The sequence below is a fragment of the Dermacentor albipictus genome, chromosome 7 (genome assembly GCF_038994185.2).
Source record: "Dermacentor albipictus isolate Rhodes 1998 colony chromosome 7, USDA_Dalb.pri_finalv2, whole genome shotgun sequence".
In the NCBI taxonomy this organism is placed as follows: domain Eukaryota; kingdom Metazoa; phylum Arthropoda; class Arachnida; order Ixodida; family Ixodidae; genus Dermacentor; species Dermacentor albipictus.
In genome coordinates this window covers 124281118-124307946 of record NC_091827.1, presented here as the reverse complement: position 1 = coordinate 124307946, position 26829 = coordinate 124281118, and the positions used below count along the sequence as shown (strand labels likewise).

Genomic DNA, 26829 nt, shown 5'->3' with positions numbered 1-26829 from the left:
CTGTTACATTAGGTGGGGGGTCCCGTCTGCTCGTTTTGGTTTTCTCGCTTCATACATGTTGCTCGAAATTCCATTGCCCATGGTTCCATATACTAAGGAGGTTAGCATAAATGGGCCCCCTTCTCCTACTGTACGAGGTGAGGCCGTGGGCTGCAGCCCCCTTAGCCCCCCCCTTAACCCAGCGCTGTACGCAAGTTGTAGCGCGGCTGCAGGCTCGCCGTTCCATTCTGGCTGTTCTCACTCACTGCTCATCATGCAGCACGTAGCGTTTCAGGTCGCATACGTGTACCAGCCTGCCGATCAGCTTCCCTTTCATGTTCTCGAGCCGGTAAACAAGCGAGGAAGCCTCTCGCACTCGATATGGCCTGGTCCACTTCGGCGCCAGCGAGGCAGCGAACTGTTTGCTAGAATCGCTGAGAACGTGCTGGCGTCGAAGCACCAGATTGCCCACTTCGTAGCGGATGTTCTGATGCAAGCGGTCGTACTGCGCCTTCTGTTGCGCCCTGGCAGTGCGAAGATTATGGCATGCTTTGTGTAAAGCTTCCGTCATCTTGGCACAAAGGTGCGTCGCGTATTCAGCTCATGCTGCTGGCGCGACCGACATTCCACTGCAATCCGCGAGAACTATATCCATCGGATTCAGCAGCTCTCTCCCCAGGTTGAGAGAAGAAGGCGCATACCCGGTCGAGCGGTTCACTGTCGATCACAATGCAAACCCGATCTCTGGAAGGTAGGTATCCCAGTCCTTGTCTTTCAGAGAACGCGACAAGCATGTGCTTAATGTTGCGATCGACCTGTTCAGTGGGGTTTAACTGAGCGTGGTAAGTTGTCGTTTTCTTGTGCTTAATGCCAAGTGCAGCGCACGAGTCGAAGAAACCTTCGCAGTAAAGTAGGACGCACATTGTCCATTATCAACTGCTCTGGCAAGCCAAATGGTGAAAACCTCAATCAACTTATCCATGACCACTCGTGCCGTCACTTTTAGCAAGGGGAAAAGTTCGACCCATTTACTGAAGTGATCTGTGACTACCAGCAAGAATTTGTTCCTGCTCGGTATGGTGAGATATGGTCCCATGATGTCACACGCCGCGATTTGCCAGGGAGTCTGGCTGTCAATAGGCTGCATGAAACCAGGTGGTCATCCGCCTCGGGGCTTCAGGCTTTGGCACACATGACACGAGCGGACATAGCGCATTACGTCCCGTTTCATGCCTGGCCAGGTAGCGAGGTGACACAACTTAACGTAAGTCTTGGGGCCGCTCACGTGCCCAGCGATGCACGAGTCGTGAAAGTAGCGTAGCAGTGCTCCTCACAATGCCCGCGGTATCACCACCTTAAACGCCTCGCTTGTGTCGTCCTCGGTGGGAATATACCTCAGCAGGACACCGTCGCAATTCAGCAAGTAAGAATCCAGCACGCTCACAGCAATACCAACTGCCTCCATGTGTATGGCGGCCGCGCCACCCTGCTCCTGGAGCTCGTTGAGCACTTTTCAACAAAACGGGTCCTTCTGCTAAGCCTCGAACAGCTCTTCTGCTGAAGACAACTCCTGCGAAACCGACAACATTTATGTGATTCACGCTCTCACCCAGGATTGACAGTTGTTCCGCGTCCCTTACTTGGGCTACGACTTGGATTTCTTCCTCGCCTCGGACTGGCGCTCGCGAAAGTGCATCAGCTGCGGCATTGCTATTTCCTTTGCGGTAGCGCACGGTGAAGTCGTAACACTGCAGCAGCAGTGTCCAATGCGCCAGGCGGCCACTCGTCTCGCTCAAGTGCCTCAACCAAGTGAGAGCCATGTGGTCAGTCTCAATCTTGAATACCACTCCATCGACGTAATAGTCGAACTTTCGCAGAGCGAAAACTATCGCGAGGCATTCCTTCTCTATCACCGAGTCGTTCCTTTCTGCCGGCGTCTACGAATGACTCACGAATGCAACCGGTCAGAAAGTGCCTCCATGCTCCTGAAATAAAATTGCACCTAAGCCTAGGTTGCTTGCGTCTGTTTGAATCACAAACTCCCTATTCAAATCGGGCAGCTGCAATTCGGCCGTGTCAGCGAGCACTTATGTGAGGCTCCGCAGTGCTCCCTCCTGCTCTTGACCCAAAGTCCACCATTCGTCTTTCCTCAAGTGCTTCGTCATAGGCGCTTGCACTGCCGTGCAGTCTAGAATGAATTGGCAATAAAAGTTCACCAATTCCAAAAACCATCTCAGTCCGCCAATATCTTTCGGCGTCGGGTATCTCAGTATAGCCTCACGCTTATCCTCACTCGGCAGGATGCGGCCGTTGTTTAGCGGGAATCCCAACAGCGCTATTCTGCTCGCAGCAATCTGAGCTTTGTTCGGGTTCAGCGTGATACCTGCGGACCTCTCAAGGACGTCTCTCAAGTGGCGGAAGTGCTCCTCGAATGTCTTCGAATAAACCACTATGTCATCTAGATATGCGAGAGCATGTTGCCACTTCGCGTCTCCTAGCACTCGGTCCATCAACCTCTGATACGTAGCGGGAGCTCCGACCAAACCAAAAGACATTCTCTTAAATTGAAAGGGCCCCCGGCTACAAGTGAAAGCCATTTTCTCTTTGCCACGCTCGTCTATTTCGACCTGAAAGTATCCACGACTAGCATCGGGCGTCACAAAGTACTTCGCCCTGCCTAGGTTAGACACTAAAGAGAAAATGGAGGGTAGAGGGTACACATCCTTTTTTGGAACCTCATTCAGCCTGTAGTAGTGTACATGTGGTATCCTGTGTTAACTTCCGGTTTCAGTTTTGGGTCGTTTACGTCAGGGTGCCACTCAGCGCCAAATGCTGTAAGTTGCCTGCTACGTTTCCCCTTGCTGAAATACAGTAATTCTTTGCCTGGTCCCTGACTTGAGCAGTCCGGCTCTTTCTTGCACCGCTGCACGCCCCGGCCGTTTATGCCTCATGCCGTAGGTGCTCCGTCCGGCCACAGTCACAGCCGATGTGCCCTGGTCAGCCGCACTGGTAGCAATGGCCGCCAAAGCCTCGGTGGCCTGGGTGCCCGTCGGTCCACTCCGGTCTCGCATCGGCGTCACGTTTCTGTCGCGGCATGCTTAGTGCGGCATTAGTCGGCACTGTTCTCAGCACGTAGGTGTACGGGTCCAAAGCGTGGTCTGATAGTTCCCAACTATGCTGGACGTGCTCCTCTGTGAATGATGCCGACGCGTCGACTCTAAATGAGTGCGAAGTGATTGCACCACCGTTCCCCGCGCAGCGAGGCTCGAGTGACAGCGCCCAGGTGTAGGAGGACGGTATGCTCGCACTGCGAGGATGTCCCCCTGGATGCGCTTCGCCTCGGCGGCGAGTTCGTCTAGGTCTCTAAACCTACATCCTCTGAAGTAGGCCGTGAATGTGGGGTGCGCCTGCTGTGTGACGCACTGAGCTTTCTCTGCATCGATGGCGAGAGGGTTCGCGAGACGAAAAAGTTCGTCCATTGCTTAAACATACTCCTGCAAGGACTCGTCCGGATGCTGGGTACGAAGCTCCAACTCTCTCTTCAAACGCTGCTCGTAGTTGGGCGGAAGAAATTCCTAGTGGAAGTTCGCGCAGAACTCTTCTACCGTGCGGCATTGATGTCCGGTCAGCCGGAACCATCAAGCCGCCTGGTCAGTGAGTGAGACCGGGATCACGTGCGCGATGAGTTCGGCATCTGAAAGCCCGGTTGCTTGCTGGTAATACAGCAGGCGGTCAAGGTACTCACTTGCACTCGTGCGATCGTGGTACCCACTGTAGGTAGGCATGTCTACCTTAATTCATGGTTGCTCACTCTGCAACGAGGCCTGCATTGTGCCTTGCAGCGCACCGGCTAAGCTCTGCATGATTTGCAACGTGTTCTGCAACATTATCTCGCTTGGCGGCAAGCTCTTGCCCGAAGGGCCAAGATGCCAGATAGCCCGACCGAGTCGAGCTATTTAGTAGCATGTGCGCCTCTGTGTCTGCGTCGCAAAGCGGCGAGGGGGCCAACGTGGTATGCCTCGTATCAGGGTTAACTTCCCCCAATGTGGCATTTGCACAATCCTGACTGTTCCACGTGAAACACTCAAAACCAAAGCTGCCGGTTTGTTCAGCAGCTGCCACCGCGTTAGCAATAGGTTGCCGACTTTGCGTCGCTACATCTGACAACATGAACAAATCTGAGAGTTCAGACAAGCCAGCCGCGATTGTTCGCTGAAACGTGGGTACTCCTAGCGCCAACACACACCAGAAGACTCGCTGTGTTGCCAAATTCGATCTATGTGTGTAGCGTCAAATGTGGGGGTTCCACTTTGCGTGCGGCTAGGGCTGAAGGCAAGCTCTGGATCTAGCCCCACACAGTCGCTCCATGATACTCCCCAACCCGTAGCGCGAGAATCGCGGCTACGTCGGGTTCAAACGAAAAAGGCCACCAGCAGCGTCAAATGTAACAACGTTCATTACTACCAGCAATAAAGAACACTGGCAGAGGGGCATACTCTCTGTAATAATAATAGGCTGGCCACGTTGCCCGGGATAGTCAGGCAAACGAGGTCACTCAAAAGTTGCGGCAGGTACTCCAGTCCGGCAGGTTAGGGGTCCGGCGTCGGAGAGCGAGGGTCTCCCCCGGTGGCGCTGTTCTGTACCTTTTTACCTTGGCGAGGGGAATGTCCTCCTCGCCCATTAGCTACCTACCCGCGAGTCGGGGAAGGAGGGTGCACACGCGTCGCGACAGTGAGGGAGAGGCGGGAGAGGGCGTAGTGCGCCTCTCCTGTGTCTGTGCCGGCTCTCGACGCGACCGCGACGACATGGGGGAAGATGGGCGCTTGTGCTCCCCACACAACTGGGAGTGCTGCGTTCTCCAAAGTCCTTGCGCAGTGCCGATCTCCTTTCGACAGCACCAGCTGGAAGCTGTCCGCAGGTGGCTCACAAGCTGGGAGGTCCTCACACTCCACTGCCTTTAGAGTGGCTGCAGTCTCGGGAGTGTGCTGCGAGGAGCCGGCCACCCGGGAAGTAGAAGCTTCTGAAGCGGTAGAAGTGTTCTTTGCATGCTTCTGCTGCTGCTTCATCTTCCACAAGTTCTGCTGTGCAGGTATGCGGTGTGGCAGGCCCTTCAGGAACTTTGATGCGAGGGTCTTGTCCGGAAGCACCAACGGGGCCGAAACCACTAGGTTGGAAGTGTGTGCTGCAGCAGTCGAGGTAGCAGACAGCATACCCCCAACGCTAGCAGACGACATTGTGTCTGTGGTTGCAGGCGCACCCTCGCTTCGAGAGAGTGTAAGGGAAGCGGCCGGCACCTTGTCGAGAGGCCGAGAGATGGCATCCGTACTTTCTATCAGGATATCAAGGAGCCTATGACAGTGCACTTCAAGAGGGCTTGTGGGACATTCTGGAAACTTTAGAAGTGCAAGATGGAGTAACCAATTTCTTAAAAGATATCTATAAATGTAACCGGGTGATTATACAATGGGAAAAGCAGGTTTCGGAGCCTGTAATGATTCGGTGGGGGCTTAGGCAGGGGTGTCCATTGTCACCTCTGTTGTTTATGCTGTACCTACTAGGACTAGAGGCCAAAATACAGCAAAGCAAACTCGGCTTCAACCTATCATTTTTCAAACAAGGAAAATTGATTGAACAGTCATTACCAGGACTGATGTATGCGGATGATATTCTATTAATGGCTGACAATACAGAATATCTGCAGGGATTGATGGCCATATGTGGTACAGAAGGAGACAGATTAGGCTTGAAGCTTAGCAAAGAAAAATCAGCAGTCATGATTTTTAATGATAACATTTGCGGTGAGCATAAGATACAGGAGGCCACACTTGAGATAGTCGATAAGTACAAGTATCTTGGGGTGCAGATAAATAGTGGAATTGAGCATCTCACAGAGTCCGAAAAATATGTAACGACTAAACGTAACAGAAGTGCAGTGATTATGAAGAGTAGGTCACTGTGGAACTACAATAGGTATGAGGGATATAGAAGGGGGTAATGGTTCCGGGCCTGACTTTTGCCAATGCAGTTCTATGTATGAAAGCAGAGACCTGGGCATAGTTGGAAACTAGGCAACATGGTGTGGGTAGGCTCGCTCTGGGAGCACATGGCAAGACACCAAATCTTGGAATGCAAGGGGATCTGGGATGGTCTTCTTTCAAGGGCAGAGAGGGTAGTAGCAAGATAGCATTTGAGGAGCGATTGAGAAGAACGGGGGAAATGCGGTGGGCTAGGAAGGTTTTCAGTTACTTTTACACGAGGAATGTTGACACAAGGTGGAGGAAGCAAACTAGGAAATTGTCAAGCAAATACTTTAGGCAGCAGTGGGGGGACAGGTAAGGAATCATCCACCAAAAAAAAGGTTAAGGGGACAGAGAGGGGTATGTAGAAAACAGAGAGGCAAACCAAATCAACATTAGAGACATACAGGACGTTTAAGCAAGAAATAGCCAAAGAAAATATTTATGATAACTCTAAGGGAAGCTGATTGTTGTTTGAGGCCAGAACAGGTGTACTGTGGACAGAAACGTACCGAGCCAGATACCAGGAGATAGACTTGTTGTGTGGGGCGTGTGGAGAGGAGGAGGAAACGGCTGAACACCTGATACTTGCTTGTAAACAACTTCACCCTGCAGTTGAATATAAAAAGGAACTATTTAAAGCTTTGGGTTATGAAGACAGTGAAAGTAAAATAGACTTTGAACAGGTAGAAATAACTGAACGGAGGCTATCTGATTGGTGGATAACATCAACGCAAAAGTAAAGGAGTAAATCACCCCCTCGTCCTCGCTCTCGATTTCGAGGGCATGTTTTCGCGAGCTCGATTGGTCCATCACTTCTTCATCGTCTGAAAAGCTGGGCAGCGGGATTGCGACCCTTTCAGCAAGGGATCCGTCCTGCGTCAGAGACAGTATGTTTTCCGGCATCGGCTCCACAGCTACTGCAGGGGCCGCCGGGATCGTGGTACTGTCAAGTGGGGCCTTAGGCTGGGTGACAACCACAGGATGAAAGGTAGTGGCCTGCTTTTTAAGCCACTTGTCAACAACGTCCTCTGGACGGCGCTGAAGCTCTTCTTTCGCTGTGAGCTCTTGCGGGGTTGCAGGTACAAGAGCCATGAGCGATGTACTCACGTGGCGTTGGTGGCCCATGTGCAGTGGGCGACCCCCCAGCACGTGAAAATCCATGTTGAATAAAAAAAGTGAGAGAAAAGAATGCGAGAACAGCACACAACACAGTCCAACATGTGGCGTGCGAGCCCACTGATACGTACAACACGTGGCACACAGGGTCACCCCACACTCCAACACGTGGTGCGCGAGCATACCAACATGCACAACATGTGGCGTGCGAGGTCACCAATATACTCCAACACGTGGTATGCTAGCCCGCCAACACACAGAACATGTGGCGCGCGAGTTCACCAGCCGAGCACATATCACTAACTGTTCTGTCTAGAATAGTCACGATACAGTTGCGACTGGCGAGACAAGGTTGTCGAAGCGAGGAGCGGTGTGACTTCCTCGTATCACAGTTCGTACGAGAGTCAGTTTTGTTTTCTGGCCATTACTGCAAAGCAGGCCTCTTCACACTAGTCTCCTTGCTTACGTGCTTTGTTCTAGTCGGGCCCGAGTCTTCACACTAGTCTCCTTGCTTACGTGTTTCATTCTAGTCGGGCCCGAGTATTAATTCAGGATGGCAGACGGGAATGCCGTGGCTGCAGCGGTCACGAAACAAAAAGCACTGAACATGGCAACGAAGGAAGTGTCTTAAGGTGCTAAAAACTGCGAGTTAGTGAAGAAGTATGGGTCTAAATCAACCATCTCGATGATTCTAAAGAACAAGGAAAAGATTGCAAGCTCTGCTGCTGACTTGACGAACAGAAAGCGCCTGCGGAAAGCCACCTTGCGGACGTATAGGACGCACTGCTTAAGTGGTTCCGCGACGCATGGGCTCGCAGCATTCCGATAAGTGGACCAATGTTGCTGGGCAAAGCCGAAAACTTAGCGTTCCTGCTAGATTTTCCCGACTTCTGCCCAGGCAATGGCTGGCTACATCGATTCAAAATGCGGCATGGGATTGTATTTAAATCGGTTGTCGGCGAGGCGGCTTCAGTAAGTGACCAAGACGTTGCCACTTGGCTTGTAAGAAACCAAGCCATTACTGCAAGCTACACGGAGCAGGACCTGTATAACACAGACGAACCTGCATTATATTACGAGGTGCTGCCGGACAAGACGCATGGTATGCAAGGCGACTCATGTGCTGGCGGCAAGCACAGTAAAGTGCGCATCACAGCACTTCGGTGTGATCGGTGCGTGCCCTTTTTAATCGGAAAATCAAAGAAGCTGCGTTGCTTTCAGAGCTGTGTACCAAGGCGCAGATGACGCATAATTTATTCGCCGAGTGGCTGGGCAAGTTTGATTGCAACATGCAGAAGGAAGGCGCATGCTGCTCGTGCTCGACAACTGCTGAGAGTTCAGCATGCGAACTTCTCTGACAGCGGTTACTCTATTTTTCTTGCCACCCAATACCACTTCAAAAGTGCAGCCGCTTGATTTGGGCATAATATGTGCATTTAAGGCATCATATAGGTGCCGCATTGTGGAGCGCTTGCTCATTGCTGTTGACCGCCCGGCCACCAACTTGCCGCTTCGAGTTTCACTGTATTCAGCCGTTGAGATGCCGAAGGCAGCCTGGGCAGAGATGGCGGGCGCTTGCGTGCAGAACTGTTTCCGCAAGGCTAGCTTCATCGACGCAGTGCCTGATGCCGAGCAGCCTGATGCTGAGCAGCCTGATGCTTCCGAAGATGATCGGTCCGGCAGTGATTTATGGCAGCGCGTTGTCTCGACCCCGACGGGGGGTGGGGGGGCTATGACTTTGGTTGGGATGACTTCATTTCTGCTGATGAATACGCTGATATTGTGGAACCGTGCACGGACAAGGGCATTGCTTGTGAAGTGCGGGCGCGGAGGAATCGGATGACAATGAAACTTCGGAGCCAGCACCTCTAAGTGTGCCTGTAGCAATGGGCTACATAGAGGGAACTTGTCTATGCCAAGGGCTTCGGCAAAGAGCACGCTTCTGCTTTAAATAAACTGGAGACCGCCCTCACCGGATTCGCACTGCAGAAACAGATGAGCATCACAAACTTCTTTGCAAATAAATTTTGTGTTTTGATTAGCCACATTTTTTTTTCCTTTTTGAGCTGTCATCTACTTACTACGAACTTCGAGGTATAACGAACAGATGCCGCGTAACTATCAGGTTCGTTTATGTGGGCTCGATTATATGTATCCACCCATTCTTGGCCACAAGACCGAAGTATTAATAAATAAATAAATGTCGAGCATACAAAGTGATTCCACGTGCCTGTCTCACAATCGAATTACAGACAACATTCACAAAGTTTTAAACACAGAAGGCACATTTTGTACAACAGCAATACAACAGTGATAATTTTGGTAAAGCAACCACTGGAAGAAGTAAAACAACACACACATAGCAATACATATTGATTTGAAAACATCATTAGGAATTTAAACATGTGCAGGCCATAGTGAAGGACAACCTGTGAAAAAATGTGCTCACCAATTCCCGTCGCACTGAGTGCTGCTTGGGATCTTCTCCAACCGTGCAGAGGTACACTGCAAACAGGTTGACAAGACACGCTCATTTTTAGTCAAAGTAGCAATGCACTACCCCACAGAGTTTCTTATACAAATCACTAGAGGGAATGCTGGTGCTTATGGAAGCTGCAAGCATGCCCCATTTAGCCAGCATGGGTATGATGGGCAGCATATAAATGTGCCGAAAATTTAATTTGTCTTTTGCTGGCTTCAAAATGGCTTTGCGACTTTGGAAATTGTTCATTTTCTATAAGGTATTGTGTTACAAATGCAATAATTTGCAATGATTATACATGTGCAGAGACGCTCATTCACCATCTTCATCACCAGACTATTTTATGTCCATTGCGGGACGCAGGCCTCTCCCTGCAATCTGGAGCAATGAGCATGAAGATTAGAGAAATCAATGAACTATACCCATGGTATCTGAATGATCACAGTGTATCTGAATGATCACAGTGTCCCTCCAGTACTTTTTGCAGGAAACGCTACGTCACAGCTTCCTCACTCGACCTAGCTATCACTGTGGCAGCATGTCCCACTAGCAGGTATGAAAGAAGCTAACCCACGGAGGTTAGGCGCTAAACGGAGTGCCATCGGTTGCAGAAAAGAGTTCACTGTCCAGTGCGAAATCACAAAGGGGAACAATATCTCAGGCTGTACCGCTGTGTGGTCTGACTGCAGTCGAATGTCCTGGGTGTGCCTCGTTGCTTGCACCTAATGCCACTAGGCACTTGTGTGAGGTTGTAGGCAGCCACAGACACCCACTGCCAATTGGTTTCATGCCACCAGGTGGCTTACTACCCTGTGTTTAGACAGGGCCTACGTGTGAAGGACAGATCACGTGGGAAGTGGGAAACCGGCAATCGACCATTGATTACTGTCTGATGACAGAAGGAATTCATGATAAGTTGAGAGAAATGGTCATCGATGAGGAAGGGTTTAGCAGCATAGGGAGTGACCATAAACGCATCATTTTGAAAATGGGATATGTAGTTGGGAAAGAGAGCAACGAAAGCAAAATGGCCAGCCCAAATTTGAACGCTGAACAAATAGCAAATATAGTCACTAGAGTGGAGGAAGAAATTGGCAAGTCGCCAAGTAAGGGGTGGGAATATGGTGAGCTTCTAAGTGTAGTAACGACAGAAATACGGAAAGAGAAACAACACGTTCATTGGAAAGGAAAAAAGAAACCGAAAAGCTGGTGGAACAAGGAGATACGAGAAGCGATCGCCGAAAGACAGAAAGCATCTCGAGAGCACAGGCAGGCAAAGAAGGCGCAGTTGCCACAGGATGAAGTAACCGGTAAATGGGAAATATACCGGGAGAAAAAGTCTATGGTTCAAATACTGGTGCAAGCAAAATTAAAAGGTGAAAGTGAAAGTTGGTTGTCAGAAATACGTGAGAAAAAGAAGGCCGCACCTAGAATATTTTGGAATCACATAAAATTATTAGGCAGGAAATCAACAACAATACAACAACATATCCTAGACGAAGATGAAAACAGACTGGAAGGAGAAGCAGCAATAAATTACATCCAAAAAGTAACAGCCGAATCTTTCCAAGGCAAGGACGAGGTTGTATTTGAAGAAAAAAAGAGCATGAAAGAGACCCAAGGGGGAAAGGAGCTAGTGCTTACAAATTTAAACTGGAAGAAAGCGGAAGAGAAAATTCCTAAGCGCACAGCCACAGGGCTAGACGAGGTTCCCGTTAGGCTGATAAATGAACTGGGACCAAAAAGTAAGGAAGCTCTCGTGAAAGCAGTTGAAAAAACTTTAAAAGATAGACGAATACCAGACAGTTGGCGACAAAGTAGAATGAATTTAATTTATAAAGGTAAGGGGGAGAAAGACAGAATTCACTCGTATAGACCGTTGACCATTACATCGGTAATATACAGGCTAGCAATGCAGGCAATCAAATTAAAGCTTCAAGCATGGGTAGAAAATAATGACATTTTGGGAGAGCTTCAGAATGGCTTTAGAATAGGTAGGCGTTTGGATGATAACTTGTTTGTTCTTACTCAGTGTATTGAAATATCAAAAGCCTTTTTGGACATTACAGGAGCATATGACAACGTAGACGGCAGCATTTTGTGGGATATTCTGGAAGGGGAAGGCTTAGGTAACGATTGTATACAGCTTTTGAGAGAGATTTACCTAGAAAATACTGTTTGCGTTGAATGGGAAGGGATGAGGAGCGCGGAGAAAGTTCATATCAACAAGGGACTGAGGCAGGGGTGCCCTTTATCCCCGCTGCTGTTTATGATGTACATGGTGAGGATGGAGAGGGCGCTAGAAGGAAGTAATATCGGGTTTAATCTCTCATACAAACAGGCAGGTACAGTAATAGAGCAGCAACTCCCAGGTTTATTTTATGCGGACGACATTGTGTTGCTCGCAAACAAGCAAAGTGATTTGCAACGTCTGGCTAATATCTGTGGACAGGAAGCCAACAATTTAGGTTTGAAATTTAGTGTTAGAAAATCAGGTGTTATGGTATTCAATGAAAACAGTGGACAGTGGAGATACAGGGCCAAGAAATACCTCGGGTAACAGAATATAAATACCTTGGTATATGGATAAACGAAGGCAACGGATATATGGAAACACAGGAAAAAACCATAACAGTCAAGGGGAAGAGAAATGCAGCCATAATGAAGCACAGAGCGCTATGGGGATACAATAGGTACGAGGTCCTCCGAGGTATGTGGAAAGGGGTAATGGTTCCAGGACTTACTTATGCAAATGCGGTTGTTTGCTTTAAATCAGGGGTACAATCAGGACTCGACGGGAACCAAAGGTCAGTGGGTCGCCTCGCATTGGGCGCTCACGGGAAGACTACAAATGAAGCTGTGCAAGGGGATATGGGCTGGACTAGTTTTGAAGTGAGGGAAGCTCGCAGTAAAATTGAGTATGAAGAACGGCTGAGGAATATGGAGGAAAGTAAATGGGCTGGGAGAGTGTTCAGGTATCTGTACAAGCAAAACATTGATTCACAGTGGAGGAAAAGAACTAGGAAGCTTACCAGCAAGTATGCGGCCTGTGGGGTGGGCAACACAGCAACAAAGAAGGTCAAGCGGAAAGTCAGAGAGGCTGAATTAATCTCATGGGTGGCGGCAATGGAAAAGAAACCTGCCATGAGTAACTACTTAAGGGGAAAAAACGAAATTAGGAAAGAAACCATTTATGATAACTCAAAGGGAAGCTCATTACTTTTCGAAGCGAGATCGGGATGCCTTAGAACACGCACGTATAAAGCGAGATATAAGAAGGAAGAAGAAGCATGTGCTTGCTGCGGTAAAGCTAGGGAAACGACGGAGCATATTTTATTAGAATGTGAAGACATCTATCCAGCGGTCGATTTAGGCACCACTGGCCTCCTTGAAGCCCTTGGGTTCAGCGGGAGCAGTGGTAAAGCAAACAGGTCCGCAATAGACATCAGTAAGAGGCGATTGGAGGATTGGTGGAAGAAAAGTAGGGAAACGACAAAGGACGGAGACGTACAAAAGCACAGTTCGCAATAGGGTATCAGAAAATTTGGACGTGGTAGTTCATAGTGTGTTTTTTTTTTTTTCTCATGGGTTAACCTAGGTAGGATATTAGGCAGCATAGTAGCAAGAGCTTGGTGGCGCAAGCCACCGCCCCGTTCCAAAGGGGACGCTCATAACATCCATCCATCCATCCATCCATCCAGACCATTTGACAGACATGGCAAGAAACGCAGCAGCGAAAAAAATTTCTTGATTCATGATCGGCCAGGTTTGGCTAAATATTCAGAAAACTCTAGAGCCACTCACAGGACCAGCTAAGGAGGTCTGTCATGAGCGAATCGCACCAGTGCACCTCTCATAATTTTTGGGATAACCACCGCAAATGGATAAAAAAAAATTATGGGGTTTGACATGCCAAAACCACTTCTGATTACGAGGCACGCCGTAGTGGAGGACTCGGGAAATTTCAACTACCAGGGGTTCTTTAACGTGCACCTAAATCTAAGTACACAGTTGTTTTCGCATTTCACCCCCATCGACATGCGGCCGCCATGACCGGGATTCGATCCCGCGACCTCGTGCTCAGCAGCTTAACACCATAGCCACGCAAATGGATCCAAAGACTCCTCATCAGTGGCTATTAATTTTGGCAGGAGCCCACCATGATTCGGGAAATATGAATCCTCTGGGACCCAGCAACACACACTGGTTCCAGGCCCCCTGTGCCTGCCGCAATACCAGTAGCGTCTCGCCGCTCCGTCTCCCTGAGAACAAATAACTTTACTGGGACTTCAGCAGCACTTGGCTGCCGAAAGTGATTCAAGTTCTCCCAAAGGGGACTGTGTTTTTGTCAGGAGAGCAGCCATCTCTACCACTCGGTGTCAGCTTTTGAGAAGGTCCCCCTCTCACCCGCTTTGCGGCATGCTGCTTGCCTTGGGAGTGGAATGACAGCTTTGCCCGCCTACGAACTCACCATTCTCTCTCTTTGGTGGCTTGGACACCATTTCGCCCCTGACACTTGCTGACCCAAAGACATGGGTAGTGGCTGTCGTACCTAGAGGAAGGCTCCCAGTAGACAATGGGGCACGAGATGGTGCATCTGCTACCACCTTTTGAGACTCTGCATATCAGCCAAGTGAGCTGCACATGAGGTCAGAGGAAGCTCTCAGCGACGTGGCATGTGCTACCACTAACAAAAGACAAAGGTCACCAGGCTTAACAGACATAACTTGGCGAGCTGGATCCACAGAAACTTACTGACTCAGCCAAGCGCAGTCAAAAGCTTAATGAGCCTCTTAATCCACATTAGGCACAGGTGTGGAGGTCGGGTATCTTACAGGAGTACCGGTCCCTGCAGGTTCGCACTTAGTGAGCCTCAGGGCCGTGTCAGCCATTACCTTGCATAATCTTGTGCGCGCGTAAAGCCTGCAAAAGGGTGCCAAGTACTGCGCAGCAAGAATACACAGTATTTCCTTAAGTTAACATAACAAGCTTTATTTGTCTCCGGCAACACCCATCGCTAGACAACACCTGGTCCAGGGGCGGCATGGCAAGCAAAGACGCTGTGGGAGGATTGCTTCCCGCAACACACCAGCAGGGAAAAGTGTCCACACGGTTATGCTCTCGCTATGGCCCACTCGCGAGAGCTAGGGCAATCTCTGTCGGCTTAGGCGTCCAATAAGTGCAGCTCAGCGTAGTATGACTAAGCGTGAGCACTGGGCATTGCTCTTTGGCTTAGCATTAAAAAAAGGAGTAACACAAGGTACACTCGCCGTACGTGCAAGGCACCACCAAGCTCAAGTCCGATGCCCAAAGGGCCTGGCGGACGTGAGAAAGACGGTGGGCTAGGCGGCTGTACACACACGCAGATCGCTAACCCATTCACTCTTGTAATGCAGGTGTTTCAGCGTGCATTTGTGCGCCTGTTGCTTCAAGCTCTCGTGACGGCTTCCCTGGCAGCCCCGCTGCAATATCGTCCTTGATCAGGCGAACATGACAGGATTGCCTGTCACCCATCCCTGTTGTGCACCCCTGGATTTTCAACTGCACTGCCCTTCAAGCCCCTGGATTTCGTCGGGAGCAGCAGATCTGCGTTTTCGATGACACCGCTACCGAAAACGGTGGTGCTCGATGCAGCGTGGACAAACCTGCTGTCATTGACATCAACTTTCCGGTCAACTATAAAAGAGCAGACACTACCGGTGGCGCCTTGTGGGCTTGGCGGCTGTGCACAGACGCAGATCGCTAATCCATTCACTCTTGTAATGCAGGTTGGTAAAGCTTACAGCCTTTTTTCTAAGAAGTCTAGCAATTATTTCTTGCTTCAGCTGCCGAGCCCGCACTGCTGCCTTCTTGTCACTCTTGAGTGTTCTGATGTAATTCGTGCCTTGTTGATGATGTCGGGTGATGTTGAAAGCAACCCCGGCCCGAACTCCAATGCTTTAATAACTGAATTGAAGAACTTGTCTGCTGGTCAGTCACAATTAATCAGTCAGGTTCAAGACCTGAAGGTTCATTTATTGTCGACGGACATAGCTATTGCTGATATGGGCAAACGCATGACTGATCTAGAGGGGCATTATCAAACTCTTGTCTCCCTGTGCTCTGACTTTGAAACCGGGAAACGTGTACCACTCAAGTGGCCACCGTGGTACACAGGCTTGAAACGCGTATTGATGACGCCGAGAACCAGTCACGACACAATAATCTTATTTTTTATGGCCTCCCTGAATCAACTGGATCAGAGGCGTTTGCCCAGACCGAGCAACTTATCATCAAGCACTGCCACGATCATTTGAATATTTGTATCAAGCCAAAAGAAATTGAGCGTGCTCATCGTCTCGGTCATCACACAGGTACTAACCGTTACCGTCCTATTATAGCCAAATTCACCTTCTATAAAACAAAAAAATTGATTCTTTCTAAAGGCCGCAAGTTCAAAGGAACCAGCTTCAGCGTTGGAGAGGATTTCTCTCGTCCCGTACAAAACGCTCGCAGGCACCTCATAACTTTCGCGAAAAGCAAATCATTACCTTTTTCTTTGCGATTCAAAACACTGCATATGGGCCATAAGCACTATGTCTACGACGAGCAAACGCAGTCTGTCAAAGAAATAATATAGCAATTTCCTTATCGTAAAAATGCCTGTTGCACTGTTAAGCCCAAATCTAACATATCATTGTCTGTAATCTTTACCAGCGCACGCAGTTTCCTTCCAAAACGTGTCGCTTTTTCCAACCTTGTTTTGTCATCCAACAGTAATATAATGGTGATAACTGAGACCTGGCAAACAGAAGATATAACAGATACAGAAGTACTAGCCGACCAACCAGAATTTCATGTCTATCGAAAGGATCGCAAATGCATGCGGGGGGGACGGACTTATTGCTGTGCACCAGCAGTTATCGTGCTTCGTAGCCAAAAAGAACATTTCTGATATTGAAGTATTATGGCTAATTATTCATGCTTTCCCCCACACCATCATTCTAGGTGTTTGTTACAGGCCTAAAAAAAAAAAATTCCAGATTTCACATTTAAACTTAATAACAGTCTGAGTGACCTTAGTAATCAACACCCGTAGGCAGAAGTCCTCCTTTTTGGCGATTTTATTTTCCTCAAATAGACTGGAGCAATGACGTCCCCATGACTATGGGCAGTAAGCCTGCCAGAGATATTGTAAATTTCTGCCTTAATTTCAATTTAACCCAACTTGTATCAGAACCTACACGCGTTGCACTGAGCACTTCTAGCATCTTAGATCTCATCCTAACCAGTAATCCGGAAAGCTTATCATCAATAGCGTATCTACCTGACGTCAGCGACCACAAAGTAATTCACGCCACATTTTCGTTTCAACCCGTAAAACGCCATTTAGTCAGCAAGACAATCCGCCTGTACATTAAAGGGAATTATGATGCAATTAAAAGTGATCTGAGCACATTTCTTCCTACGTTCATGAGGTTATGTTCTACGCGCTCTGCTAATAAAACCTGGTCAATATTTAAAAACAAGCTAGGTGATCTCATTGATAAGTTCATACCGGGTATAACGTTCCGCGGAAACTGAAACAAGCCATGGTTCACTAAAGCGATTAAGCAACTTGAAAACAAAAAGAAACGTCTTTTCCTCTCAGCCAAACTAAACGGACACCCCTCCAGTTGGGGGAAATATTTTGTGGCCGAAGACGATTATCTGAGGGCTATATGAAATGCTAAATTCTCCTTTTTCTACGATGAACTGCCTAAAATGCTTACGAACAGCCCTCGTCAATTTTGGCAAATAATAAACTCCCAGGAGGCGCGCATGATCAGCGTCTTAAATGCACATGGCGAAGTGGTCAGCGACAGCGAGTGTGCTGACATTTTTAATGCAGCCTTTTTCTGTGTATTTACTAACGAGACTTCAACTCCAGACCTTCCCGCATCTACTAACATAACTGCGCGTATGTCACCAATTATATTCTTGGCAGATGGAATCACCTCGATCATTGATAACATGAAGCTTTCATCGTCAGCAGGTGTAGATGATATTGTTACGGTGAAGAGAAGGAAGAAGTTGAATTGAACTAGAGGAAGACGAAGTGTGGCAGTTACCTGAACGTCATAAACCTCTGTTGAAAATATTGTAAGCACTATTAACGTACTTCGTCGTTTTCATTTGTACATAGCCATCATCATCTTCCCTGTTCTTCGACTTCTTCGCGCGTGAGCTGGGGGCGTTGCCTTTTGTGGAATAAACAGCGCTGGACAACTTGATCGGTCTCGGTATTATAAAGTTGTGGAGGTTGTCAGGATTGGGGGCTCAATCCCATCGCTCGTGGTCCTTTGCCAAGATTGGAGTACGGCATGAATTCGAAGGTAGCTGGCCCATGCCGTCGTCCGACTTATTTACGCTGAGATCGTTGATGAAGTGAAGAACTGTTTCTCATCGAGAACGAGGAAAAAGGGTTTATTTACAGAAATTAAATCAGTCTAACATGACTGCTTGAGAAAAAGAGTATCAGTCCAACATGACTGCATGAGAGAAGTGAATCAGTCTAACATGACTGCTCAAGAGAAGTGAATCAGTCTAACATGACTGCTCAAGAGAAGTGTCCCCAGCATTCGCACAACAACAGTTTTTATACACTCGGTCCGCCGGCCATACGAGGCGGCGACTGTTCGTTTATTCATCACCCACTCGCCGCTGCTCCACAGATCAGTTTACGTACACAAAGGCAACCGCGTTCTGATGCCTGACGCCGGCGTTGGAGGGGTGCCGTTCCGGGAAGTATCGGCACCCATCGTGAGTAGCTCGTTGTCTTGCGCCTGGACGAGCATGAGAAGCACCAAAATACGGCTTCCCCACGGCAGCTTGTCCATGCGTGTCATATCAGGTCCACGTTGGGGAACTCCGAAACCATTGTTCATACACCGAACTCGTCCCGTCACAATGTCGATGGGGCTGGAGGAAGGAGGCGGTTTTCAGCACAAAGGCTGCTTCTTCGAACGCCTCCTAGCTGCAGTGACGGAGAGGGTGCGGAATGCGCGTCTTGCCCCCCTTGTCGTAATCGGGTGGCAATCTTGCTTTGCAGCTCGCCATTCTTAACAGCGCAAAGACTGCTTCTTCGAACGCCTCCTAGCTGTAGCGACGGAGAGTGCGGAATGCGCGTCTTGCCCCCTTGTCGTAATTGGGTGGCAATTTTGCCTTGTAGCTCGCCATTCTTAACAGCGCCTCCATGGCCCGAAAAATCTCGACTGTCTCGCGCTGACAACCGCTAGGCAGGAAGAGAACGGCTGCTGGTCAGGGAGGGATTGATGTCTTGGCTCGCAGCGACCACTTGTGCATTGATGTCACCGCCCCAAAACATCCAAGGACAGGCAACTGCAAAACGAACCCCACAACACGGCTCTGCGCCGAGATGACGTGCATTGGCTCTCACTTTAGACTCGCTAGGCTTCAAAAAACAACAACAACATAAGTGCAGAAACAAAAAAAAAAATGCTGCATTTCGCTATGCCAATTTCTGAAGCGAATTCCTACTGACACATTCAGCAATCATGGAAGGAATCCTGCTAAATGAGAGGGGATCTTCTTCGCTTAATAAAATTAACACTAGTAACCCTAAAATTTAGGCGGGACCCACAAACGCAGAATTCAAATTAGCCTGCTCAAACCATCCGCATTGCTATGCAACTTTCCCTTCTTATATCTAACGGAGAAGTTGTACTCTTGGAGAGTGAGGCTCCATCGGAGCAAGCGGCCGTTTTTGTGTGACATTTGATTGAGCCATGTCAGAGGACAGTGGTCGGTCTCGAAGATGAACTTCGCTCCGTACAAGTAACACGACAACTTCTGGGCGGCCCAAACCAAACAAGCGCATTCCTTCTCTGAAGCGCTGTAGGCTTCCTCTCTTACATTTAGTTTACGGCTGGCGTAGAGGATAGGATGCTCCTCGTTATCGTCGCCGACCTGACTAAGTACCACGCCCATACCTCTGTCGCTTGCGTCGCATTGAACTATGAATTCCTTTGTGTAGTCTGGCGCGCGAAGCACAGGGTGAGAAACCAATAGCGTTTTCAAACTTTGGAAAGCGTTCTCTTTGTCCTTATCCCAGTGTACGTTACTCGGTGCTCCCTTTCGGAGGGCGTCTGTTAATGGACTTGCCAATTGCGAGTAATTCGGAATGTACCGTTGATAGTACCCCACAAGTCCCAAAAATGAACGAAGGTCCGTTTTCGTGCGCGGCTGAGAAAAATCTCCAATCGTCGCTATTTTCAGCTCAGCCGGCCGTCTCATGCCCTGACCGACAACATGGCCCAGATAAGTAACCTGCGAACAACCAAACCTACACTTTTCCGCTTTCATCGTTAAGCCGGCTTCCCTCAACCGTGAGAACACCTGTTTGAGGTGCGATACGTGTTGTTCCCAGCTGTCCGAAAAAATGGCCACATCATCAAGATAAGGTAAGGCGAACTCCTGCAAGTCTTTTAGGACAATATCCATTAACTTAGAGAAGCTAAACGGCGCGTTCTTCAGCCCGAAGCTGAGTGCGAGAGGGCGAAAAGTGCCTACAGGCGAGATGAATGCGGCATAGCGGCTGGCACTTTCTGAAAGGGGAACTTGCCAGTACCCCCGCACGAGATCTATAGTTGAAATGTAATTAGCAGCGCTAACTCTTTCAATTCGTTCCTCAATGTTGGGTATCGGGTACAGCTGATCCCTAGTGATCGCATTTAACTTCCTGTAGTCAACACACGGACGAGGGTCCTTGTTAGGGGTTTCTACGAGTATTAGCGGTGACATGTAGTCACTCTCAGCGGGCTCAATAACTCCCAACTCTAGCATGCGCTGTATCTCTGCCTCCATAATCTCTCTCTGTCTTGGAGACACCCTGTAAGGTTTTGATCTTACTGGTTCGGCAGAGGTCAGCTCAATTTCATGCGTTATCAGTTTGGTTCTACCCGGCCGATCGCTGAATCTGTCGATATATTCCCCTAACACCCCTTTTAGCTCATCTAGCTGCTCGGGTCTTAGAGCGTGCGAGCTTACCGAGTGTTCTACTACTTCTTCTAGGCCGATTTCAGAGTTGGAGGTCGCCCTATACTCCTTAAACTTGGTACTAATGCCATCCGGCTCTTTGACGGTATAGTTAACGACTCCGCTCCGCTCTACATACGGCTTCATCAAATTACAGTGATATATCCTCACTTCCTTCCTGCGACCGGGCATTCTCAAAGCATAGTTAGTATCTGAAAGTTTGTGCAACACTTTAACGGGCCCGTCCCAGTGAACTTCAAGCTTGTTCTTTCTTGAAGGTTTGAGGATCATTACCTGGTCTCCGGCGTTAAACGTACGAAGCCTCGCATTCTTGTCGTAATAGAATTTGGCGTTCTTTTGAGCTAGTGCCATGTTCTTTCTGACTAGTTTTTGGGTTGCGCTTAGCCGTTCCAGTAAATTTAGCACGTATTCAACCACGGTTGGACTCTCCCCTCTTTCCTCCCACATCTCTCTTAACATTCTCAGTGGAGACCGGAGTGTCCTCCCATACACTAGTTCTGCTGGTGAGAACCCTGTCGCCTCATGTGGAACCGTTCGCAAAGCAAACAAAGTTGCCGGAAGACAGTTCTCCCAGTCTTCCTTGTGCTCATAACAGAGCGCACGCAAAACTCGCTTAAGCACCGAATGCCACCTCTCTACACTGTTTGACTGAGGGTGATAGACAGAACTGTGTATTAACTCTACCCCGCACTTTTGCAAAAATGTGGATGTCAGTGCGCTCGTGAATACTGACCCTTGATCTGCCTGAATTTCGGATGGAAACCCAACTCGTGCAAACACTGTCAAAAGCGCGTCTGCTACTTCGGTGGAGCTGAGCTCTTTCAAAGGGATTGCTTCTGGAAACTTGGTAGCCGGACACAGCATGGTAAACAAGTACCTGTAGCCTGATTTTGTTTTTGGAAGAGGCCCTACTGTGTCTATTACAAGTCGTCTGAAAGGCTCTGTTATTAAGGGCACTACCTTCAGTGGAGCTTTCCAAGTCTCTCCTGGTTTTCCAGAACGCTGGCAGGCGTCGCATGATCTTACAAAGTTTTCTACGTCTTTGAAACAGCCAGGCCAGTAGTATTCCATAAGCAATCTTTCCTTTGATTTGTTTATGCCTAGGTGGCCGGACCACCCATTCCCATGACAGACTCAAAAGGTCCTCCCTATACTTAGCAGGTATGACCAACTGATCTAAAATCCTACCCTTTCGATCTCTGTAATGCCGATACAACAATCCTCCTCTCTCATGTATCGTTACGTTGCGCCTAGCAATGCCTTCTTTAGCTGTGTCACGTAATTTAGCTAAGCTCTCGTCATTCTTTTGCTCAGCTGCCAGTGATTCTCTATCGACGCGTAAGAGTTGATCAAAGTTCTTTGAAGCCGGTGATAATAACGACCCTGTCTCGCTTGTGAGCGCGTCTGCTTGCTCTTCCTGCAGGCTAGAACTCTGACACTCTAGTGCTACGCTCTCATTGAGCTGGTCAGCTGGCAGGCTCTCCTCAACTGTTCTTTTGTCCCTTGGGCCTAGCTCGGATTCGGGTACTGAAGTTATCCCCTTTTCTGCTTCCGCTGGAGGAGCTTGAGCATTTTCAGCCGAAAGCGCCGCGATCTTACGAGCTTGGCCTCGGGTCAATGCCTGTACTATGCCCTCTCCCAGTTTGAGCCCTCTGTCACGCAGTAACTGATTCGAACGATTCGAAAAGATGTAGGGATACTGCAGTGACAAAAATTTGGAAACTGCAGCCTCAGTCTCTAGCTCCCCGAATGGTCCACTGATTTTGACTTTGGCCATGGGCAGACACACGCTGTGTTCTTCTACAACCTGTTTTATCCATGCTACTTCTCCGGTGAAGTCATCTACCATCACGTAAGACGGATGGACAATGTCCAGCGTGGCGGCACTGTCTCTTAGCACTCGGCATGGTTTTCCATTAACTTGCAGGTCGTGGAGATATGGACTTAAAAGTTCCATATTCTCATCTTTTTCCTCCACGTAGGAAAAAACTACGCTAGACTTCTCGCAGTTTACAGCTATATGTCCCAGTTTGTGGCATTTGTAACAGCGAATTGGTCTAACAGATTCGAATTTTCTCTTCTGTTCTTTTTGTGCGGTTTCTCCGTTAAGTTTCTCCTCGCTCTTTTCTGCAGGCTTTTCCGCCATGTCTACAGGCTCGGATCGTCTAGTTTGCGCACCCTTTTTGAACGGAAATGGTTTCCGCGGTCCATTTCGACCGTCCCAGTTTCCCTCCTTGGCGTTCAACTTTCTACGGGTTGCGTACTCTTCGGCTAATTCAGCCGCCCTTTCCACAGTGTTTACATTACCTCTGTCTTGCACCCACAGTTTCACAGCTTGGGGGATGGTTTTGTAAAACTGCTCTAGACACATGCATTCAATGATCATGTCTCTGCTGTCGTACGCTTCCGCGCTTTTAAGCCACTCGACTAGGTTGGCCTTTAAGCTATATGCAAACTCCGGATAGCCCTCGCTATCTTTCTTGCCTGTGCTCCTAAACCTTTGCCGAAAAGCTTCGGCTGAAAGGCGGTATTTCTTCAGGAGACTCGCCTTAACTTATGCATAATCATATGCATCCTGCACACTCAGTCTGGCGATTACTTCCGCCGCCTCACACGGCAACATAGACAGCAACCGCTGTGGCCATGTACTCGGGCCGAAGTTCATCTTTTCGCAAGTCCTTTCAAAATTGCTTAGGAACAAGCCTATGTCGGTCCCGACCTCAAATGGCTTTAATAGCCTGTCCATGCGGTACGATTCTGCCTCACTTGATCGTCCCAGAGCGCCTTCACTTCCTTGAGACAACTCCAAACGTTTGCTTTCAAGTTCCAGTTGCATTTTTCTTAACTCGCAATCTTTATCGCGTTCCTTTCTCTCTTGTTCTTTTCTCTCTCGTTCTTCTCTCTTTTTCAGAAGTTCAAACCCCATTTCAATTTCTTCCTCACTGGCCTTTTCGGAAATTAGCTCCAACAATTCCGATTTGAGCATTTCCTTGCGTACATCTAGGCCCAGTTCCTCACCAACAATCAACAACTCGTCTCTCAGCAGTGTCCTTAACTCCATGACTGCTGCTTTACTGCCTTGATTCTGCTCTCTAAATCTAGCTAGGAAAACACAACCTAGCTAACACACAACAATCTAGCTTCCCTACTGTTCTAAACAGAACAACCACAAAATGAAGCCTAGAGAGTCAAAGCAAAAACCAAGCACTCACCGCAGATACAGCACCATGTCGCAAAGTCCATCTCACCGCTGTCAGCCAGTTGTCAGGATTGGGGGCTCAATCCCATCGCTCGTGGTCCTTTGCCAAGATTGGAGTACGGCATGAATTCGAAGGTAACTGGCCCATGCCGTCGTCCAACTTATTTACGCTGAGATCGTTGATGAAGTGAAGAACTGTTTCTCATTGAGAATGAGGAAAAAGGGTTTATTTACAGAAATTAAATCAGTCTAACATGACTGCTTGAGAAAAAGAGTATCAGTCCAACATGACTGCATGAGAGAAGTGAATCAGTCTAACATGACTGCTCAAGAGAAGTGAATCAGTCTAACATGACTGCTCAAGAGAAGTGTCCCCAGCATTCGCACAACAACAGTTTTTATACACTCGGTCCGCCGGCCATACGAGGCGGCGACTGTTCGTTTACTCATCACCCACTCGCCGCTGCTCCACAGATCAGTTTACGTACACAAAGGCAACCGCGTTCTGATGCCTGACGCCGGCGTTGGAGGGGTGCCGTTCCGGGAAGTATCGGCGCCCATCGTGAGTAGCTCGTTGTCTTGCGCCTGGACGAGCATGAGAAGCACCAAAATACGGCTTCCCCACGGCAGCTTGTCCATGCGTGTCATATCAGGTCCACGTTGGGGAACTCCGAAACCATTGTTCACACACCGAACTCGTCCCGTCACAATGTCGATGGGGCTGGAGGAAGGAGGCGGTTTTCAGCACAAAGGACGCTTCTTCGAACGCCTCCTAGCTGCAGTGACGGAGAGGGTGCGGAATGCGCGTCTTGCCCCCCTTGTCGTAATCGGGTGGCAATCTTGCTTTGCAGCTCGCCATTCTTAACAGCGCAAAGGCCGCTTCTTCGAACGCCTCCTAGCTGTAGCGACGGAGAGTGCGGAATGCGCGTCTTGCCCCCTTGTCGTAATTGGGTGGCAATTTTACCTTGTAGCTCGCCATTCTTAACAAGGTACGTCAAGATCCCGACGTCCTCTCGCGTTCCCGTCCTCCCTGGAGCTCCGTTCCGGTCGCCGCCTGCACCCAGCTACCCCTACAACAATATATACTTCCAACCCCGGCCCTTCCGGCGCCTCAAACCCTACCACACAGACGACCCCACCTGCGGCGCCCTCTTGGACTGTGACGAGCCCTCAGCGCGATCCCCCTGTCTTTGCGGGACTCCGCGGTGATGACGTAGACGATTGGATTGACCACTACGACCGCGTGAGTTCTTGCAACAAGTGGAACGACACCCAGAAATTGAGGCACGTCGCCTTCTACTTGACCGGTGTTGCAAAGACGTGGTATTTCAACCACGAATCCGACATCGCGGATTGGTCCACGTTTACCTCGAAGCTGCGGCAAATCTTCGCTTCCTCGTCTGGCCGTGCAGAAGTCGCCAAACAGAAGCTGGGAACGCACCACCAACTTCCCCAAGAGTCTTGCACCTCATACATAGAGGATGTCTTGGCTCTGTGCCGCCGTGCGAATCCTAGCATGACGGAAGCCGAACGCGTTCGCCACATCTTAAAAGGCATTGGGCCTGTCGCATTCAACGCCTTAATCGTGCAAAATCCGGCTTCTGTCCAAGACATCACTTCAACGTGTCAACGCCTCGACGAGCTGCAGTCTATTCGTCTTCCACATGACAGCAGCGATCCTCAGGTTCCTCATTCTCCAGATCTACGTGCTCTTATCCGCACCATCATCTGCGAGGAGCTTCAACTACAAGACCTAAAGCGTCACCCTGCTGCCTGCGCACCAACCTCCACCTCTGACTTGCGCGAGGTCGTAAAACAGGAGTTGACAGCGATGACTACACCAACGACGCATCTTGCTCCGGTAGCACGCTCCACACCTACCTACGCGGATGTTGTTTCGCTACCCACCCCTACCGTGACTTCCGTGCCTGCTGGCGTTTCCTATGACCATTTGGCTTCGATGGGAACCAGAGCACTTGCTGCACCATCGTACCCTCAGTGGCGTCCACCTCATCCGGTTTGTTTTTACTGTGGTATACGCGGCCATACATCTCGCTTCTGCCGCCGGCGCCAGCAGGATGAAAGGCGAGGCTATGCTGAGCACGAAAGAGACCGCACTCGCCGATCAGACGACTACTATCCCGGACTGCACTCGTTCCCTCAACAGCGTTCTCCGTCTCCACCAGCTGCTCCCAATCTGCCTCATAGTTCCCGTTCGGCCAGACGTCATTCTCCATCCCCTTACCGGCGCTCTACATCACCGCTTCGTCCCACTTCCCATTATGTCAACAAGCACTCGGAAAACTAACTGTTGCAGTTTTTGGAGGGGAAACTGCTTCTTATCGGTCTTCAAAAATTCCTCCTGTTCGCCCAGCCAACATGCTTTCTGTGACTGTCGAAGGTGTTCCCGCGTCAGCTCTCATCAATACCGGTGCCGCCGTTTCTGTTCTTCGGAATGATCTGTGTTCCCGGCTCCGTAAAGTAAAAACGCCTTATCTTGGACCTATTTTGCGTGGTGCTAATAATGCATTCATTCATCCTGACGGACAGCGTACTCCTCGTGTTCTCATCGACGGCATACGCCACCACATCGAGTTTATCATCCTTCCAATGTGTATCCATGAACTTATACTTGGTTGGGACTTCCTACATTCTGCTTCAGCCGTCATTTCATGTATAGAGGAAGTTGTCCACATCACGGATACAGAGCTTGAACCTGTTGCTGACTCTTCCCTTTCATGCGTGAACTTGGCCATCGCTGCAGACTATGTCCTGCGTCCTGGTCACGAAGACGTTGTAGCCGTAACATCCAGTCAGATCGCCGACGGAGACGCTCTAGTCGCCCCTTCTTCCCGCTGTACTTCTCCCGGAATTCTCATTGCCGCCTGTCTCGTCCGGTTTTCACGCGGCCGTGCCCTTCTGTCTGCTTGAACATGACCCCAGATCATGTGATGATGCCCAAAGGGATGACTGTGGCAACCCTCGCCGACACTCAA

General features: G+C 49.3%; 1 protein-coding gene and 1 pseudogene across 1 annotated transcript in view; one reads left to right on the top strand and one right to left on the bottom strand.

Annotated features, from left to right (window-relative positions):
* Nucleotides 1-26829, bottom strand: part of Rrp47 (Ribosomal RNA processing 47) — a 68469-nt gene that overhangs the window by 12396 nt on the left and 29244 nt on the right. The window contains exon 3 of the mRNA XM_070522674.1: nt 9565-9620. Coding sequence (XP_070378775.1) covers nt 9565-9620 — 56 coding nt within the window. The remainder of the gene's footprint in view (nt 1-9564; nt 9621-26829) is intronic.
* Nucleotides 15195-16216, top strand: LOC139047459 (uncharacterized; annotated as a pseudogene).